Here is a 22,007-nt window from a genome sequence, read left to right as displayed (position 1 = left end):
ACATAGGTACAGGGGTATTACTTTGTGTATATAATGAAATTCTATATAAACTTTTTAATATTATTGTAAATAACGTTTAAATTGTTTATATTTTCTTTTAACATTTAAATAACTTTGTTTTATAAACTTTACTTCCATAAAATTTTTAATACTTTCTTTAACATATTATTTGTGATAGTTGGTATAATAGTTCATTTTTATATTTTTTTTATATATGTATATATAGGCGACCAAGTCGTCCTTAATTATGGCAGCGTATTTTTAAAGATTACAGTAACTTACTATTAAATTTCAATTAAAGATTTTTTCCATATTTATTTCTGTATTATAATAATAACAAACGTTCTACATACAGAATTTTAGTTCAATAATTTTGTAATGAATACAGAAATTTAATAATTTCATCAGTTTAAAATTACGTAGCGTTTAATTTTTTTTTTTACATTACGGATAAAAACAATGATATGCCCAAAAATTTGCAGTTTCAGTTTAAAAAACTATAGTTTTAATCAATTTAAGCATAAGAAGCGTCTCAGATACAATTAAAATAGAAGAAAAATAAATAAATAAATATTTTCAATATTTACAAGCACAGTTAAGCAGAAAAAAAATATAGCAAGTTCTTACAAAAGTAACTTTAACTTACAAAATACAGTTGACGAGGTTTATATATTGAAAATAGTTTCAAGACATAGAAAATAGTTTTATATGTGTTACTTGTTCTGTTTCTTACAATTATAACAACTTTAAGGACAAACTTCAAGGTAACTTACATTTATGTAAGCGGTTTTACAACACACACACTTTAAAATACACTAACATCAATATATTATAATAGTATATGTGATTGAGTAGGTTAGGAAAACAATTACATTTGTTATTAATTCTATAAAATTATTATTTATCAATTTTAATTTAGTCCGGCAACATATGTACGAAACTAACAGGAAACATGCCACGACGTGTAGGATCACCTTCGATAATACCTTCCATCCAATTCTCATCGTCTGTACGTTCGTTGAGTACGATTAAAATTTCACCTTCTTTAAATTCTAATTCATCGTCATTGTCTGCGGCACAATCATAGAGAGCGCGACAACGCCTATGCCCATTCTATAAATAAATAATGATTTTTATTACTTAGCTTTATTACTGTACAACATATTTGTATAATTCTTATTATTTTTATTTTATAATATAATTAAATAAAAATAGAAGAGAAATAAGACATATTTCTGAATTGTGAGTTCGCCACAAGATACTAAAACTTAAATATAAACAAAATAAATTTTGATATATTAATAATTTTTTTTTGTGTTTTGTTTGATAATTCTGGATATTTATTACACAAAATATACACTTATATATTTTTAAAACCACTTTAAATTAAAAGTAAATTATTAAAAATATTATTTATATACAAATATTTTTATATGAAACATCAGTTTAAATTATAAATATAAACTTAAAAATGGAGACTTGTTTGCAATTAAAAACAAACACAAGCGACAGTTATTTATAATTAAATAGATTTGTCATCATATAATTTTATAATAATAATAAACATTTTATAATAATAATAATTTTTTAATAATAATAATTTTATAATATTAATAGTTTTATAATTATAATAGTTTTATAATTATAATAATTTTATAAAAATAAAATTTTATAATAATAATTTTATAATTATAGTTATAATAATTGTTATTTTATAATAAAAATTTTATAATAATAATAATTTTATAATAACAATAATTTTATAATAATAATAATTTTATAATAATAATAATTTTATAATAATAATAATTTTATAGTAATAATAGTTTTATAATAATATAATAATAATAATTTATAATTATAGTTTTATAATAATAATTTTATAATAATAATAATTTTAGAATAATAATAGTTTTATAATAATAATTATTTCATAATAACAATAATTTTATAATAATGATTATTTCGTAATAATAATTTAATAAGAATAATGTTCAATACTTATTTATCTAAAGTAAGTATATAAGTAAGTATATATTTATATTTATTAATAAATTTATATTAATAAATTCATTTAATTTAAATATATTTCTTACAAAATTGTATTTTCCAGACATGCTTTTTAGTTGATTATCAGGTGATGAATTAATCCGATCATTATCGCTAGATGAAATATTTGATTCGGCTGAATGATCTAAGCCACCTCCTGAAGAATCCATATCTGTATTCCATGTTTCAAATTCCGAAAAATTTGCTGATTGATTTATTAGCTAATAAAAAAAGAAATAATAATAATTAATTAAATATAAAATTATATGAAGAATTGAAATAAAAAAAATGCGAAGTTAATGTTAGCGTATGCATAATACCAATATAAATACATTAATTTTATGTAATTCAAGAAGTGTTACATTGAGTTAAATATATTATTTTTTATAATAAAATTTAAACAAACACGAAAATTGCATATAACGAAACAATATTATTTATGTGAAAGCGATTTGTTACACTTTTTAACACAGCAATGAGAAACCACAATGTGTACTCAGTGTTAAAGGGAACAAAATGATATGTAAACTATCCATTTAATTATAAATTAGTTAAATGGTAAATTTACCTATTTTTCTCAAATTAATATATATCAACGATTTTCCAGAACATTATTTAAAGGCTTTAGAAAATATCGTTGATAAATTATTCACTTTAACATTAGTTTGAAGCACCAATTTATAAAATGCAATAAATTTTTTCTATTTTATGTTACCGTTTCTTCACTTGGTTGCGAAATTTTCAATAATTTTCTGTTTTTGTGCTGTAATTTAACATTTTTGATTATCATTTAAAATTAAAAATATATATACTATATATAAGAAAGACTTAAAATAATTGTCTTTTCAAACAGACTATAAAAAACTACTGATTCAGTTATTAACATAATTGTTTTCAATTAACTTCTAGTGGACTAATTTACGTTAATCTTGAAATATATTTGCACAAGTATACCTTTCGAGGTGGTGCTATAGGACCTTCATCCAAAGAACAAATACTTTCATTTGATTGTCCGTTTGCTATATCACGTTCTATATTAAAAAGTTATAAAATAATTAAGTAAAACATATTACAAGAATGTGAAAGCTGTGTCTTACCTGGTGGTGGACCAGGTGGAGGTATTTTTGGTCTTGTCAATCCTGATTTGTCTACGTGTTTAAGTGTAGGAATCTCACCAGCAGGAGGTAAAACCAATTTGGCACCAGCTAAATGGAAATTTCGATTCAGGGATTCACCACTAGGTGAACGTTTATGGCCGAATGTAGTCATGGTAGGTATGTTATTAATGCCACCAGCCGGATCTTGTGATAATGATTTATCAAATCGTTCATAATAACCATGTGATCCACCGCCACTAATACGTGGACTGCTATCGACTGAACGTAAATGCGGTAATGTACCATACACAACGTCGATTGATTGATTTTTGTGATTTATCGTACGTATATCGTTCGAATCAAAATTTTGGGAATGTCTTGGTGGATGCGGTAGTGTACCATAAAATGAACTAGAGGTTGAACCCGGTGGTGGTGCTGGTGCAGTACGTTTCTTTAGTGAATTCATATTTGCTAATAAAAATAAGAAAATAAGTTGTGTTTTGTGAAATATTAGTAATAAAAAAAATAAATTACCTGTAGATGTAGATTTCCTTGCACCCGTAACATGTGCCAACTCATTTGCAACAGCAGTGCGTGCGCCACGCATACTTTGGCTAGAAGCGGAACTTGGACTTGAACCACCACCAGCACTGCCACTACCACTTAAGTATTGTGCCATCGAAATATGTTGCTTAGGTGAGGTACCAGCAGATTGATTATAATTGGGTACTCCGGTTGGTAAAGTAAATTGTCGTGTAGGGCAATTGGCAATTGGACTAGAACCGCTTTGTATAGAATCACAAGTTGAGGAACGTGAACGTAATACTGGCGAATCACCACCTGCAAAACTTGGTGGACGTGAACGTGATTTCTATGAAATGAATAGACACATTAATATAAATCAATTTCAAAGAATATAAAGCACAATATATACACACTCTTTCATCAATAACTGTATCATCATCTGAAAAATCGGTTGAACCATCTTCATTCGGTAAGTTCCAATCAGTATTAATATGATCGAAAGCGCTTTTTTCACGTTTAATGGCACATTCAATCTAAAGTGTAAAATATATATTAAATAATTATTCTTCGGATTAAAATTTTAAAAAATATTTTTAAATTTACCAGTTCTTTGCAGCCATTATGTCCCATCTCTTTGGCAATATCCAGCGCTGTTTTATTTTGCGAGTTTCTTAATTCGAAATCTGCTCCAGAACGCAATAATAACTTCATACATTCGCGACGATCATGTAAAGCACACAAATGCAAAGCAGTATTTTTTCCAGTAACATCTAAGAGGCCAGGTGGATTTGTTGCTTTATTTAAACCCTTTGGTGGCATATTTTGTATAAGGAAATCTACAATATGTAATGTGGAGCCCATTTCCCGTAGTACAGCTAAATGCAAAGCCGTCTCGCCGGCATCTGAAGATGGCAAACAACAAGTGAGATCAGCCCCTTCTGCCCATACTTGTAACAATTGGCTCATATCAGCATTTACAATTGCTTGTTCTAGATCGCAACGTAAATCATTATCATCAGCGCAGGTACGCATCACATATCGTTTAGCAACATACTTGGCACGTATAAAATCGTAACGTTGTTCCCTATACATAACAAAATGAAGAAAATTAATAGTTAATAATGAGTATGCAATATAATATATCATTATTCCCTACATAGTGCTTTCAGGATGGAGTTTGCCTTTGCCTAAGGTGGCTTCCATTATTTCATTGAGAGTATGATTGCCCATTGCTCTAGCAATTAATAAATTTGCAGTTGTTAAATTATCTAATGTTAAACTTTGTATGCGAGAGTGATGCACGCCTAAGTCTCTATGTACTCCAGAACATTGAATACAAACAAGTACACCAAAATTCAAACTTATCCAAGTGACATCGTTTCTTGAGCCACAATCACAACACTGATCGTTGCCTGGTAACATTTGGACGTATCTACAAAATAGATATTTAAAATTATTTTTTATATTTTGAGTGATGTGTAATAATTCTACCAACCTTATAACAGTCTTTTGAAGCTCTACTAAACTAGGACTCATTTGGGGATTGGCATGTTGGAATGCTTTAGCTAGAGCTTTTTCTTTACAATTTACTAAAACAGCCATCCAAGCTTTTTGATCTACTTCATCTTCGGCTTGAAAGTGATATGGACGATTATCTTTAAAATAAAAAAACATGTATAAAAAATCAAGTGAAATATATTCATTAACTGAAATAAATGAAATAAATGAATATTATATTAACAATATTGAATATTGATATTAACAAAGAGATCTATTCTCGAATAAAGAAAAAGGTCTCTTAGTGATGAATAGTTTTTTAATTAACTTTGGCCATACAGCTGACTCGAATATTATCAAATATTAATCTTTCGAAATATGTCTGTATATTAATATTTTTTTATATAGTTTATCACTTACAGCTTATTAAATCAAAGCCCCGTTTATCATCGGGCACTGGTTTGATTTGGCATGTCAATAAATTGACACGTGTTGGTGGTTTTGTTTCATCTGCATGACAAATATCTAGAAATCCATCACTTGTCACACGACATCGACGCTTCTGCCAAACGCGACGTACTTTGCCCTCGCTCTTCTTCAATAGATGACCTGAACGTGTAACTCCGTGATGCTTATCGCCTTGCAATTGATGTAAAGAATAACCGGTACTCCCACCTTTTTCTGTTGGCACATTTTCCACACGCTCAAAATCTGGAGTGCTACGTAATAATGTTCGCAAATCAAGTAAACTACGGCGATCTTCGTCCTGTTTTTGCTTAATCGTTTGTAATCTTTCGCTTAAGTCAGTGATGTAGGTACCAAAGTGTTCAATGGTTTGAAGGCCATCCTTGAAATAACTTTTTAACGAAAATATTTTAATTTAATATAATGGCACATATTTGATATATGCAACAAACATACTTATTAAGCGCATGGTAATACTCTATAAAATGTTGTAACAATTCAATGCCGGTCTTCGTTTTGATTTCTTTATATTTCAATAAATACTGTAAAATTTATATTAAATAATTATTTTAAAGTAATATTAATATATTGTTATGTTCTACCCACCTCGCAAGCCTGCAATTGATACAGACGTCGTTCCTTTTCCATCTCATCTGCAACAACCGCAGCATCAATTTCCGTTCGAACCATACCTGCCTCCTTCGCCTGCGCTTTTTTCTCTTTTTCAATTTTAATAAATTTGGCTTCATAATCCTTGGCTGCCTTATCAAAAGGCCTTTTCATTTCACCCTTGACGCCACGCAATTCACTTTTCAGCATTGAATCAACCGGAAACATGACAATATTGTTGATATTTTGCATCTGTTGACGGAAATAGTTTCAATATTCAATATTAGTATTTAGTATTTCTGTACATACCAATGTTTTCATTAATGCACTTAATTCTTTAGTAACTACAGAGAATTTCAAAAATGCGGCTCCAATATCAGGTTCATCTTCTATAACTTTTCCACCTAGTCGTTCCAAAGCGCGCACCAAGAACATTTCATTGTCAACATGAGCTAGGATTCAAATAAAATTAATTAAATTAAGACGACTTCAAATATTTTAGCTTTTTTCGACTTACTATTGCCGGAATTGTGTATTGCCTTAACAGCTTTTTTAAGTTTTGCTAGCCCTTCTCGATCGAATTCCAGACGCTAAAAAAAATTAAGAAAAGTATATTAATTATAATTATTTTATTTTATTTTTATTCTATTTTAGTAATAATTAAAATGTATAAGTTAAAATATAATTATTAATAATTTATTGTTTTAATTACTAAAATTTTTGATCAATAGTTAAATATATTTTTTAAAAAAATTTAGTTTTTAAAAAATTTTTTTTTATTTAAACCAAGGTATTGAAGACAGCCTGAAGATGACTATAGAATATAGTTGAAATATTGGTTTAAGTAAAAAGATTTTTTTAAATGTCTATTATTATATAGTTATTGACCAATTACCCTGCTTTAAAAACAATATTACTTCTTTCTATTATATACGATTATAGAATTAATTTATTTAGGGGTCCAAACTGCTTACTATCTTTGGTTTATTGGATTATGTATTTTATTCATTATATTCAAATTAATTATCAACTGTATAGCACATTTGGAGGTCGAAATTCTTCTTTTTTCATTTTTTTAAATTCAAAACTTGTGTGATTTGCACAGATTTTAGATCGAAAAAACCCTCAGATTGGAGAAATAATTTAGGCTTAAGTTTAACACATATATTGTGCACTTAACGACTTATTAAGCATTCCTCGTACTCGTATACCAATTGATAAGGATTGTATTACTTTTTTAATAGAATTTAATTATTGTAAGTATACATTAAAAATAATTCTTTTAATACTCTATATTCTTATCAGTTATAGTAAACGTCATAAAGTTTTTAATATCATGGCGTTAACAATTCCAGATATGATAAAGATTATTTAATACATGGAAAAGTGTTAGAACATTTAAAAGTAAAATATCTTAGTTCTAAATTTTTGCAAAATATTTCAACAACACAATAATTTAAATATTTGTAGTTTTCTTTAATATATAATATTTGATATATCTGTTATAATTTTTTTATAAAGAAATTTTAAGAGAAGAAATATTTATTGTAAAAAAATTAGACAAGCATTTCATTCCAATCGAGATCTTAACGTTTGTTTGCAACTACTTCCTCGTGATATTGTAGGTATTAAACTCGGTTTTAGATTCAAGCATTCACTCATTCGCTCGAACAAGTTTATTATTCATTTGTTTATTAACTATTAATATTTTAATATGATGAGTAGGCGATATAGGCAGAGAATAGAATAGCAACTAGTTAAGACAATTAATAGTTTTTTATGTTCTGCATTATTACGAACATTCTTTAAATGTTTCTTTAAACTTTCTTTAAAGTGTTCTGAATAATAAATGCAATAATTATGATTTATAAAAATTAATCATATATATAAATACATAAATCTTTTTATAAAGAAATGAATCCTTGAGTAGATAAATTTTATTTGCTAAATATTATTATTAAATAACTTTTATATATATCTATATTTAATATTAGTTTGTTATATTTATGTATGAATAAATAAAATAAAAGTTAAAAATTTTATTTTACAGAAATTAAAAAATTATGAGATTAGTTTTAATTTTTTGTGCTTGTAAGACAAACTTTATTATTTTTTTTATTTTTTTGATTTTTAAAAAGAAATTTAAAACGATAGGCAATAATTCATTTAGAAGTTTTATCATTAAACAAATGTACTATATCTTTTTGGTGACACAACAGAGCTTGGTACATGTGAAACCATTTACAGTCTGCAATGTAATGTGTTGTTTATGAAAACATTGAATTTTTATAATGAAACACGCGATATGAACTATTTCCTCTTCCATGCGATACCAGACGATATCAATCAGTTCAAAAAGTACACAAGGTCACCCAAGTTATTAAATTTAATAACATACATTTTTTCTCCTAATAAACACAAATAAAAACAATTGCAGAAATGATTTCTGCAATTTAAAAATATTTCATATTTCATCGTCAAATAATGAAAGTTATTTACTGTAGAACGTACATACGAGTACGTAGAATCACATACAACTCTACGATATGAATCAACAAACAGTTTTATTAGATTAATATATTACAATAATTAACAATTATAAGTTGTAAAAAACAGGGTGAGGAATTAACTGACACCTTCAACGAAGTCAAATAGCCCATAAATTCTACAATTATTAGTTCATTGGAATCATTTTACGTTTTAAAGACACATAAATAAAAAAAATTACAATTATATATTTGAAACTTACTTGACAAGTACATACTTCTTTATAATTTATTAAATAAACAATAAAAAATTAAATTTATAGTTAAAATGTCAAACTAATAAGTATAATATATAGGGTGTATTTTTTAAAGCGAAGTAGAATTTTGAATTATTTAGATTTTTTTCACTTATTTTCTGGTATTAATATTTTTCATATATACCATACAAATGTCGAACCAAATCACACTCTACTTATCAAGTCATATAAAACAGCTGTTAATTTCAGGGTAATCTTCCTACGCTGACAAAATATCTAGAGTGTTATAAACTCATCCCAAGGGGTATACATTTCGCTCGAGATTTACTAATCGAAAATTAAAATTACATTAAATGTGAATCTCGATTGAAAAAGTTATCCCAGTTTTACCAATCTAAAATGGCATAACTAAATACTTACTACCAAGGTTATCTGTATGCAAACTAAGTCCGATTCAAATATTATTCCATAAATATATTACATACTTTCTGTGATTATGTTTGTTCACAACCCTCAAATCGTTGTGGACTTATCCGCATAGACTAAGGACTTTAAATAGCTCTACAATAAATTCTTTACCGGTTTATTTCTGCAGACAATATTGACACAGTTTGAACAGTTGCTTCAATAACTTGTTGATTTCTCAACGAATATATTCACCCAGACATGGAAAAATGAATCGTTATCCATAACTCTGTTTTGAAATGTTCGGCGGTAACATATCAATTTACTTCATGTTTAAAAATTGATCATAATCATACCACGAGACCCTTAGTTGCACCAAATGAAACATATTTGAAGAAAAATCGGTAGCTAATGAATTACCATTGGATATTCATTATTCTTAATGCTATTAAGACCTATTTGTAAACGCAATTGTGTTTCATTCTATAAACATTTCTAACTGAAGATTTACTTTAGTATACATACATGCATAAATACAATAACTTATAAACGCTATTTGGAACTAAACAAAATAATTTGCCGGAAATTACTTTATAATAAGTTGTGTTAATTGATTATTGACCGTTTGAGTGCTATTGTACATACAAAGTGAAAACCCTATATATAATATGTTCAGGAAGAGTTTTATAGATAAAAACCCAGATTGAGCTGAACAGTGGTGACCAAACATTAATTAAACATTCCTTCCACAACTTTTAGTTGTCGCTAGAATATCATATTCGCGCATAAACATGGTTCGAGTAGTAGAAATAATGCTTTCTTTTGTTAGACCCTAATTAAAACAGGTTTAAATGCCCCAATTAACATTTAACTTAGTATTTATTTTTCCGTACAAAGTGTTATTCTGTGACTGCTTATGAGTTGATATACCTGATATTTATAGCATCTTTTATATTACTTTATTTCAGAAAAAAAAACATTGGAGACGATATACTTTGCATGGTTTAGAGTACAATTTAGGTCGCAAATCTAAATTTATTTAATTTCTGTTTTATAATATTTTTTTCAGTTATTTAATATTTTTGTTTCCTTTATTAAAGAAATGATTGATTCTCTTTATGTTACCACTATATGGCATTTATTCTTCTTTAATAAAAATTAATTTAATTAAAAGCTATTGACTTCAAATCGTAAAGGTTAGTAAACACATAAATTTAATTTAAATTAATTGACTAAATACCTTTAAACAATTAAAGTGAATTTATAACAAATATTCAGGCGAGTATATTTTAAATTAAATAAAAATTAAATATTTATTTATATTATAAGAAATGGAAATAAAAAACAACTTAAAAATTATTATTCAATGCTTTACATATACTCAAACCAAATAATGTGAGATTTTTATTTATAGATTAATTAATCTAGATGAAGAGTCGATGAAGAATATATAGACTCCAAGTAGCAGACCCATAAAACAGAACTGAAGCAAAAACAACCCTTTGTTAACAAATTGAAAACCAGAATCGAACTGAAAAAATATATCACTTTATTTCGACTAATCACTCCAGAGTTTGGCACCTGTACGGTAAATTTTTTAACAAGCAAAAAAATCGAGAATACAGATACAAAAATCCTTTATTTCTACAGAAATGGATCTACAATACATTCAATAATTTTGAATCTGTTTAACGCACAAATTTAAGGAAAACATATTGTTTGCATAGTTCGCTTGGGGTGTGGCGAACAGTACTTAGTCGTTGAACTTAACGAGTGACTCCGTTTCAAGAACAGTCGGTTCTATTCTCATCTATATGTTGATCTGACATTATATATATTTATTACAATTTTAAGTGACACTTTAGTGCCCAATATGTTAAGGAAAACTTAAGGGACAATAATAATAAGGGTCACTTTAGTATGTTTTGTATCTCTGTAACTTAATGGCAAAAAAACCTGACAATGGATTGAGATTCATTTAATGATACAATAAGAAAATATTTTATTATATTAAAATAATATTAATATTATTATATATTATACTATTAATATTGTAATTAGGTTCGATAAATAAATGAAATTCTTTTTTCCACAAGAATTATTCACGTGATTTTAATGATGACAAAACAAATTAATTTTTTTTTTGTAATAACACTGAAGATGGATATCTGCTAAATATATATATACATAAATAAACAACTGTGATATATGTTTTCTTTAATCTTAAGTTTGTTTTTATATAAGTCATATAAAACATAACTTTTAAAAGCACGACTTAAAGCCCGGCACATTTTAAAAAAATTAATAAATATATAAAAAAATATTCTTTCGGGACTGAGTCGAGAAAAAACCTTATTTTTGTTGAAGCAAGAACCGGTATCGTACCGATATATTCTAATTGAACCATAAAAAAATGTGTAGCTTGAATCCCAGCTATCAGGCACTGGAAAGCAGAAAGCAGAAAGATTTTCTACAGTTACATAAGCAACAATAAACACCAATATTAATTACAAGACAATTATGATTCCTGACAGTTCTCCAGCTTATTCATTAAGGGGGGAATACTGTGGAACTAAGTACAAACGACTAATCAGACATTACTTGAGAATCAAGCATTAAAGATAATGTATGTTATTGCACAGTCTGCTGCACTTTAGCTTTTCTACAGTCAACATCGCCAAATAACGATATACCTGGACTGCTTGGCCACATATAGTACTGCTATACTACTCCCGTTATACGTTGAATACCTCCCCTAGCTATGTCTAGCTTGAATCCCAGCTATCAGGCACCGGAAAGCAGAAAGCAGAAAGATTTTCCACAGTTACATAAGCAACAATGAACACCAATATTAATTACAAGACAATTATGATTCCTGACAGTTCTTCAGCTTATTCATTAAGGGGGGAATACTGTGGGACTTATTAGGCTACCCAAGTACAAACGACTAATTAGCAGGGACCGTAACAGTTATCATAAAAAAAATAAAAATCATCTTATAACTGTTATCATATGCATTTTAAAATAAAACTCAAAAAATAATAATTAAATTTGATTTTTATTATATTCATCAAAAATAATAATTATTATATGCCTTTTATTTTTTTCGCGCAGAAATAACTCTTAAAATTTGCTTCTTATTTTAAAACGCACAAATAACTGGTATACTTGCGTTATATAATATAAAAAGCAAGAGTATCGCGCAAATTCTGCGCGATATTTTTAAAATGAAAATATAAAATGCAATTTTCATACAAGGTAGTTGTTTTTGCAATTCCATAGAAAATGTTTGAAAAGGTTGGTGCAGGTAAAGATTTAGTTTAGTTTTTTGTTTTTGTATTTTGCATACAAATTTGTTCTCCTACAAAATACAAAGATAAATACAAAATATGAATCCAAAATACAAAAACAAAAAACTGAACTAAATCTTTACCTGCACCAACCTTTTCAAACATTTTCTATGGAATTGCAAAAACAACTACCTTGTATGAAAATTGCATTTTATATTTTCATTTTAAAAATATCGCGCAGAATTTGCGCGATACTCTTGCTTTTTATATTATATAACGCAAGTATACCAGTTATTTGTGCGTTTTAAAATAAGAAGCAAATTTTAAGAGTTATTTCTGCGCGAAAAAAATAAAAAGCATATAATAATTATTATTTTTGATGAATATAATAAAAATCAAATTTAATTATTATTTTTTGAGTTTTATTTTAAAAAGCTCATATATAAAAAGCATGCATAATGTTAAGGATAAAAGTAGTTAGAATGATAACTATTTACTTAAATAAGAGTTTAGACAACTTTTTGTTGCTGCTTTTTTTCATAAAAAATTTTAAAATAACTGTTATTTTCGGTCCCTGCTAATTAGACATTACTTGCATTACTTGAGCATCAAGCATTAAAGATAATGTATGTTATCATTGCTCAGTCTGCTGCACTTTAGCGATATATGTGGACTGCTTGACCACATATAGCACTGTTATACTATTCCCTTTATACGTGGACTACCTCCCCTGAATGGAATCGAAGGACTACATTTATATATACTTATATTCATTATTAATGCATTATCACTGTTAAACATTAAAATTATTTTAAATTTATCTGAAAGCCACTTCTGAAGTAAATTTCTGGTTAAGGTTCTGCCTGCTATATAGTCTCTGTCATTTCCTTTTAACATGTTACAAATACCTGACCAAACTAAGAGCTGTTTAAAGGATATTTGCTTTATAATTATTTAAAATTTTCAATAAATAAAATTTTATTAAAAACAACAAATTAATTTATTCAGTGAACCGAATACCCATTACTAAAACAATAATAAAATAATAAAAACAATAAGAACAGTGGAAAATTGTATTTTATACGTTAAACGAGCTATTAGCCCGATATGTGGTGAATCACTTAATAAATAAATGTTAATTATTTAATAAATAATATTAAGTATATACAAGTTTTGCAGCAAATAATTCTTCATACTAAAAATATGTAGATTAGGTTTATTTTGAGAAATAATATGTATCGCGTGTTGATTTAATATCGGAAATGCCTCTGGTGGTTCGGTTTTATCGGCGCCCATAAACAAACATGTTAAATGTGTGTTTTATGAATACGAAAATATGCAAAAAATATTTACTCATTTTCACCATAAAGAGGTGTGTTTTAAGTTTTTAATTACAAATTTGAATTTGTTAGTTAATTTTTCACACATTTTCATTTCTCAGTACAGAGAATGTCAGATGATATGTGCGATATTTTTGCTATATTTTCTAAGAGTCTCTCAGTCGCATATTCAATGAGTAATCACAGGTGGCGGCAGTGGCGCAATTAATTTTGCAGTTATTTGTTCTTCCATAAAATAATTATTGAAGAAATGCAATACTTTATTACAAAAAAAAAAATATAAAAAAAAATTAAACTGTTAACTGCTTAAATTAGCATAATTAATTTATTTATTTATATTTTGTTATTTCATTTTTTTTTAATTGTTTAGATTGCGGTTGTGGTGAAACTGTTAAGAGTTTGTTGCTGTTTTTTGAAGAATTAAACAAAACAGAAATAAAATCTTAATAATTTAAGGTATTGAAAAGATTATTTTTGTTTTTATCTTCACCAGATACTTCTAAAAAAGAAAGTAAAGAATGTTCAAATATTGACTAAAGATTTTTAAACTCAAGATTATGATGATCTATGTGCACAGAGAATTAATAATATTAGAAAGTATAATTAGCTAATAAGTAACTAATCATGGTTGATCGGTTGTGATGACTTATCGGCAGATACTCTTCAATGAGTTTTCCGTTTTAACAGAACATTCCTCGCGAAAAAATCCCTCTAAATAAAATATATATATATATGGTTAAGTTTATGCAATCTAAGAAATCATTTTTAATGATGAATACTCTGATAGGTTGTCAAGATAGTATTTTTGTGAGCTAAGGTTAAACAGTCACACACAGTCATGTGTGATTCTCTCTTAATCGCATAAGTTTCCACAACTTTTACAATAGATGTTGAACTACAATATGACGAACTATATTACACTGATAACCTGAAAGAACTGCAATTAGTCCAGCAGTATGAATCGGTGCCTGTTATTGAGCTTTCTGGATCTGATCTTATTGTACGAAACGAAGATGTTTTGCAAGTTGTGAGTAACTTCTAACCATTATTCGATAGTTAACTAACTAACTAGTTTACTTACTAACAAATTAACTAGTAACTAACTAATTATTATTAGTTAACTAAAAAAACGGAGATAGGTGTTTCTATTAACGTTCTCTAGGATAACATATACTGGTATCCTTAGGGAAATTTCCATAGATTCGCTGTATAGTCATCAACTTTTTCAGGAACCTTTTTCGTTCCGGCAAAAATATTGTTTTCTTTCAAGTTTTTAGTTCAATCAATTTATACAACAAATTAATAAACTTCTACGTTTATAATTTAAAAAAGTTTTCGGTTAACGGTTTAGTTTCAGCAGGGTTTTACTTAGTAGTTAATTTCAACATGTGATTCTGAGAGTAACACCAGACCAATTTTGATACTCTATAAAAAAGTTGCACACATTTTAAGATCTCGTCCACACTCTTTCCAATTTTCCTTATCCTTTTCAAATTTATTAAAAATCCCAATATTTTCCTTCATTTGTCGTAGTGAACATACTACTTATATTTTAGTGGAAATATGATTTCTGCAGCCTATCTACGCCCACTATTTTTTTATTAATTACTTACTATGAACACTCTATTATCATGATAATTCAATTATGCTTTCTGCCTGCGGGTCTCAACTCCATGGGATCTCTTGGAATGATAATCAACAGCAAAAGCAATACTAAGAAAATTTATTATTAACGAAACTTTATATACAGAATGAAAAGAATTTTTTAGGATCTTATTTAAACATCTCTTTCCCTTTCAGTTGTAAAAATTATGAGTTCTCTATATTAGCTTGGTAAACAGATTTTAGTAAAAACATCATAAAAGGATTTTACGAGTAGAAGCATCGTGAAATGGATTTAGTTGTTGATATATTATGTAAAAAAAGTGGTAAAAGCGTGAAGGAATTCCATACAGATGGATTGCATTTTTATATATGCATATATATTATACTAATAATCGAGTATACAAAACAAAATTCATTACAAAATCGAGAAAAAAAGTAAATTTTTATACAGAAACATTAAATTGCTAAATGAATGTTTATTTGCAATTTACTGTGTCCATATATAAACAGTCAAGTATAAATTTTTTATGTATTTGGCACGATTGAAATTTATAAAATATAAATGTTTATTTACATATTGAAATTACACTTGAATTTTTTAAATGCTATCAAGTCATTAAAGATTAAATTATACATTGCATACAAAGCAAATTGTGCATAAATGTACGTCATACAGAATAGAAATAGATATATGTATATATATGTTATACCCTATACAATTTCAGAAAAAACTTTCAGTTTATTTTAGATTATGTGATATTGTTTAAGCATAGAACAATGTCCCAATGAGTTATGATCTAATTTGTTTAATTATTTTTCTAGATCCAATCGAGTTTTTGAAACTTACTTCCCAAAATAAAACTTAGTATACAACTAATAGCTGAAATTTACATAAATAACACTATCAAAGTGTCTACAGTAAACAATATCCTATTTCAATTATTATTATCTTGGGAGATTTAGATCGCAGGGTTAACAACTTAAACATCTATCGTCCTCTTTTTGTGAATCTTATTGTTTCTCCTATCGGAGTTGTATTTCTTCATCTGATATGAGATGTGCTCTAAGGTATTTCTATCGGCTATGTTTCAGAGCCGGGCAAACTCCCGGCATGGAAATACCCTACAAAATCTACAAGTTCCATTACAACACGTTTGCAGTTGTGTAAGTGGAGACTTTAACTAAAACTTTAGAATTATATTTACTTGGTTGCATACAATCCTTTCAGGTTGCAAGTCCCTATAAACGATTTTTATTGTGATAGCTCTAGATCATACCAGTATAGCTTTATTTGTATCTTCTCTTTTTTTTCGAAGAGGAAAGAGGACCAAGCTTGTCTTCTCTTAACTCACAGAAGGGTCCCAACAGAAAGGCTGTGGCTTTTTCTGGTAGGCTTGTCTTTAAGCCCACTTCTAAACTAAGAACTAAAATTTATACAAACAATAAAAGAATTCGTGGATTAAATTTTTAGCAAAAAGTATTTAAAGTACATAACAGACTCTCAATTGTAGTATTTAGGACGTGTGCGAGTTAGGCTAAGTTGCGTTCTAAATGAAAGACATTCTAAGTTGTGCTGATAATGCAGTGATATATCGATACGTGTTGATAAATGGCTAAATGTGTGCAGTGCAAAAAATCCCAAAAAATCTCCCATTTGGTTTAGCATCAACTTAGCCTAACTCGTACACTTCCTTAGTACTAATTTGGACTACTTATATTACAAATTAATTTGAAAAATATACACTGAGAACTAAGGAAATACAAAAAAATAGCCCCCCAACATAAGATATTATACTATCACTGGTATGTAGGAAACTAAAAGATATGGATATAAAGATATAATGTCATTTTTAGTGTTGTAGCAAGTACAACTTAAAAATAAAAATTATATATGAAGCGTTGAAACATTATCCAAAAAGATGAAAAGAATAAAATATAAATTTAATTTTTAAGGTCAATTATGACGAAAGAAAGTATGTTTCTTAATAGAAACTATTGTTTTTACATAGAAGCACGAGTATTTTGAGCAGTAGTGAATTACAACAACAAACTTTTTATTATTTATTAATTAGCAAAAAATTTAATTAATAAATAAATAATAAAAAATAAAATACTAATATATAATAATAATAATATTAACATTATATTAACATTATAAATATATAAATTAATTAAATTAATTTATTTCAACGACTGACATTATTATTTCCACAGCTGACAAACAAAAGATCATATACCCAACAGCTATTTGTTATTTTATATATATTTATGTTTACATCCTAATACATTTACTTATTGCAATATCTGAAGATTACTCATAGTAGAAAGTAACCAACTACTTCATCTGTATATTCATTTGTCACACCTTACCAACTACTTTGAAACACTTCGATCATTGTATACATACATATGTCACTTAAAAGATCAAAGGTCTTTCCGCCTGGTGACAAGTTAAATTAGAAAATACCTTTTTCAAACATTGATATTCACTATCTGTACTTGCTTTATTTGCACAAAAAAAATATTAGCACTAAATGCAAATTGTTTTTCAAAAAAAAAAAAAAAAAAGCAACTGAAACTAGTAAAACACTGGTTATTTGTTTACCAAATTTTTGACCCTAAAAAAAACTGGATTTCGCAACAACTACGTTATCTTTACTGATAAATTGAAGGTGAACTATATATTGTAATTATCCATTCTCATTTCTCAATAGTTTGGCATTATGGTAGATATCGTTTATAACCCATTTCACATGAAACATGATCAGCTTAGACCATAAGAAGCAGACTTATAAATGAATTTTAGGGTGTACTTATTAGTTCTTACCACGATCATTGAACCAATTTATTGCATATCAGAATATCAGATAGATATTTTGAAAAAGAATTACCGACTTTTAGCGTGTGCCAGACATAAGTGATAGAGTAGGTATAATATACATTACACGTAGATAGAGGAATAGGTATTAAATGCATATTAACCCATCAGATAATCTGTTATTTGTACAGCAATTGTATTGAACAGTAAAAACAATCTAGATCACTCAGGTGCTTTGTTCTATTTTAATTTTGGAACCTATCTATTTATACATATTATCATATGTATAATTTGACATTTATGGTCGGGCATTACCTTATTAAACACAGATAGAACTGAGAATAAATTGAGACCCATATCTAGGAAGATCGATGTTAAAAGAAATCACGTTCCACAATTTATAAATTTATAGGTCTTGTAACAATCTGGAATGTTACTGTCATCTAAAGTTAGGTTTTCCAAATAACAATTTATTTGGTTTTATTTTATTTAAAAAGATGACATTATTTAAAAAAGTGATGACGAAGGAACGACCTACGATATTTATTCTGCTTAGAAAGAGTTTGGAAACGGTATAAACTGTACTATAAACTATAAAGTGTACATTCTACATTCGAAAAGCAAATACATAGAGAGTAATAATAACAACAAATTTTTAATTTTAATGCAATAAGGTTTGGTACATAAGGCTTTACACTTTTTAATACTCATATGTCTATATGCGCATTTTTATATAGTACATAAATGTGTTTATGCACATATAGATAATAAGGAACATAAGGATAACACATTTTACTAATATGTGTAAAACGAATAACATTCTTTTAAAAGAAAAATTATAAGCTAGTTTATGCTACTGAAATTATAACAAAAGTTACTAAAATTGCTCATATGATTCTGTATACATAAGTACATTTCACATGTGAAGTGGCCCTATGCTCTATTGGTAGTTAATGGAACAAAGAAGAGAAAGAAGATATATATAATTATATATATCAGTTGATAAGTACATATTAATTGCAACGACCATATTATGATCCACACTATTAATGTTAGGTACTCATATTTACTTACTAAAATCGCTATATATAAAAAATTTCGTTATAATTTCTAGACATTTTTATGTTTACTTCGCGCAATTATGTTTGTAAAGAAATTTCTAAACTTTACAAGGTGTCTAGAAATAAATCAGCACAATTTGTAATGTTATCCAATTCAAAACCTTAATAAAAGTATTCAATACATTTCTAGACATATGACCATTATATTTTAAAAAACTTCCCTTCCTTGTGCCCTGAACCAATATAAAAATAAGACTATCCTAAACATAAATTCTCGAATTACTTATTCTATTTAAATATTTGACTATTTTTAAATGAATGTCATGTGTTCATACAAACAGTTTAATATTACAAGTACATTTCACATGTGATATATACTGGTATAGTACTGTGCATTCATTATTCGTATTGAAACGCATATTTGCATATATCTCCAAACAAAAATTGTGGGCAGATGTGCAACATTTCTGAAGTATATTTTATGTGAAGCACAAAAAAACAGAAAGAAAAAAACGTTACTATGTTAAATGAACTATAATATATTTAAAGCTGGAGAAATATTATACAATATCTGTCAGACGTAGACAGAAAAGGAAATTATAAAAACACCCATTTCAACTGCACACAACCACTTGACTGGCACTGTGCCAGTTTAAAATTATTTTAAATAATTAGAGGATTCAAAATCATCAAGTTGAGGAAATATAATATGTAAATATATATAGTTTTTTATTTTATTTGTTTAAAAAACAAATGTTCACTTAGCTAATATAAGTTTTTTTTTTCTTGACGATAATTGTGAATATATTTTCTTTGTGATTTAATCGTTTTATTATATACACGAATATAACATACTTTTAAAATGAATCTTTAAAGAAGCTCGAAAGAACGATAGCAAAACGATGACAATAATACGAGATCGTCCTGATCTTGACCGCAAATCTCATGACAGTTAGTCAAAAGAGTTTAATAAAAAATTTATAATTAATTTTTTATCTAATTTATACATTTATATAATGTGATTCATTTGATTTGAATTGCATTTTGCTAAAGACTTTAGCTCGGAAATTAGTATATATAGTTATTATTACCTTTCCTAAACTTATTATTTGTCAGATTTTATATATTTCTACAAAGGGTTAAATGTACTAATATTACCTTTTGGGTTTCTAAAATTTTAAATCTGTATTATAAACATAATTTATAAGACTTTTCTAACTATAAATATTACAATTTTATATTGCAAAATGTATATATTTTTTTAAAGAATATATTAAATAGATCTGGTCATTTATTTAACTTAAATCATAAAAGTTAATTATATTTTAATATAACTTTCAACAATAAATAAATATATATACTATATAGACATATATTCGAAAATAGTTTTATAAATACTACTTATATTTCTTTTAGACTTACCTCTTCCAGTACTGAAATTGTTTGACGACAATCCGGCATTCTGGTTGCAAATTTTGACGTTGTAGGCGAATTATAATCATCTCGAGTCTCTTCCACAAACTCCGATATACCAATGAGTGCTGGCGGCATTTTGATCAATTCTACCTTGAGCACTGTAATCAGTGCGCCGCCACAGGGGTGTTATCAAGAGAAATGGAAACAAAAAACAAGCTGCAAGAATTAAGGCAAACGTACAAATAAAAAAAATTCGTAGCAGCTGCAATAAACGAACAAATGAAAATACAGTTTTGTTGTTGTTGTTAGTCTAACACAATTTCAAATAATTTTTGATATACTTTAATTTTGTCTAAATTACTTTTTTTCAATGCAAATAATAATTTATATTCTGCACATGTTGAATTTCATTTTATAATTTATTAATTTACAGTATAAAGTTTCACTTTTTTATCAATTTCGCCATCATCTCCTTGGAATAGAGAAATGTACATTACAGTTGACACCCATTTTTTCGTTTACTACACAATATTAGTATATAATTTTATTCAAACAAAACTTATAATAAATATAATTACTTTGTAATATGATAATATTTATATATATTTTCGCATTTAAATACGCATCAATTAAAATTTTCTATTTTTTAGCACTTTGTCACTACCATTGCACATTATTATTTTTCACATTTTTTTTTTTAATAGAACAAGTTTAATGTTTTATAAATTTCGTTGTTTTCTTATAATATTTACACATATGTATATAAATGTATGAATTAATCTTTTTTACATTTTACTATTAAATAAAAACACACACACGAAATGCCTTACAGCTTCAGTGACAATTCGATACTACAGCACAAAAATTTGGTGGGTAATTAAATAAAAAATAAAACACGCGCAAAAGCAAAACGCAGAAAGGACTCAAGGTTGTATCTAAAGCACTAATTTTATTTTCTGTAATATTTTTATTGATATATATGATATATTAAAACTATATCTGAAAATATTTTGATCGTTGTAACAATTTGACATTTTTATACATGTATTTAAAATATTTACAAAAAATAATAGTCTTGAAGTTTTGC

At 27.0% G+C, this 22,007-nt stretch overlaps 1 protein-coding gene across 5 annotated transcripts; it reads right to left on the bottom strand.

The window, feature by feature from the left end:
* Positions 1-432: 432 nt before the first annotated feature.
* LOC119683613 (arfGAP with SH3 domain, ANK repeat and PH domain-containing protein) lies at positions 433-21,884 on the bottom strand. Of its 5 annotated transcripts, none has more exons than XM_038097398.1 (16): positions 21,751-21,884; positions 20,927-21,136; positions 6,760-6,832; positions 6,552-6,694; positions 6,240-6,494; positions 6,090-6,175; positions 5,589-6,025; positions 5,167-5,326; positions 4,828-5,103; positions 4,275-4,755; positions 4,085-4,204; positions 3,681-4,017; positions 3,147-3,617; positions 3,004-3,080; positions 2,097-2,270; positions 433-1,113 (listed from the first exon to the last, which is right to left on the bottom strand). In XM_038097398.1, the coding sequence occupies exons 2-16, from the start codon at positions 21,053-21,055 to the stop codon at positions 916-918; spliced, it is 3,417 nt and encodes a 1,138-aa protein (XP_037953326.1). In that variant the 5' UTR covers positions 21,056-21,136; positions 21,751-21,884; the 3' UTR covers positions 433-915. The 5 variants fall into 5 exon arrangements, with proteins under 5 accessions (XP_037953326.1, XP_037953325.1, XP_037953324.1 ...); XM_038097397.1 differs by lacking the exon at positions 21,751-21,884 and adding an exon at positions 21,710-21,725; XM_038097396.1 differs by lacking the exon at positions 21,751-21,884 and adding an exon at positions 21,499-21,629.
* Positions 21,885-22,007: the final 123 nt, after the last annotated feature.

The sequence above is a fragment of the Teleopsis dalmanni genome, chromosome 2 (assembly GCF_002237135.1).
Source record: "Teleopsis dalmanni isolate 2A chromosome 2, ASM223713v2, whole genome shotgun sequence".
Taxonomy (NCBI): domain Eukaryota; kingdom Metazoa; phylum Arthropoda; class Insecta; order Diptera; family Diopsidae; genus Teleopsis; species Teleopsis dalmanni.
Note: the sequence above shows the minus strand (reverse complement) of the source record. Positions and strands in the feature narration are given on the sequence as shown.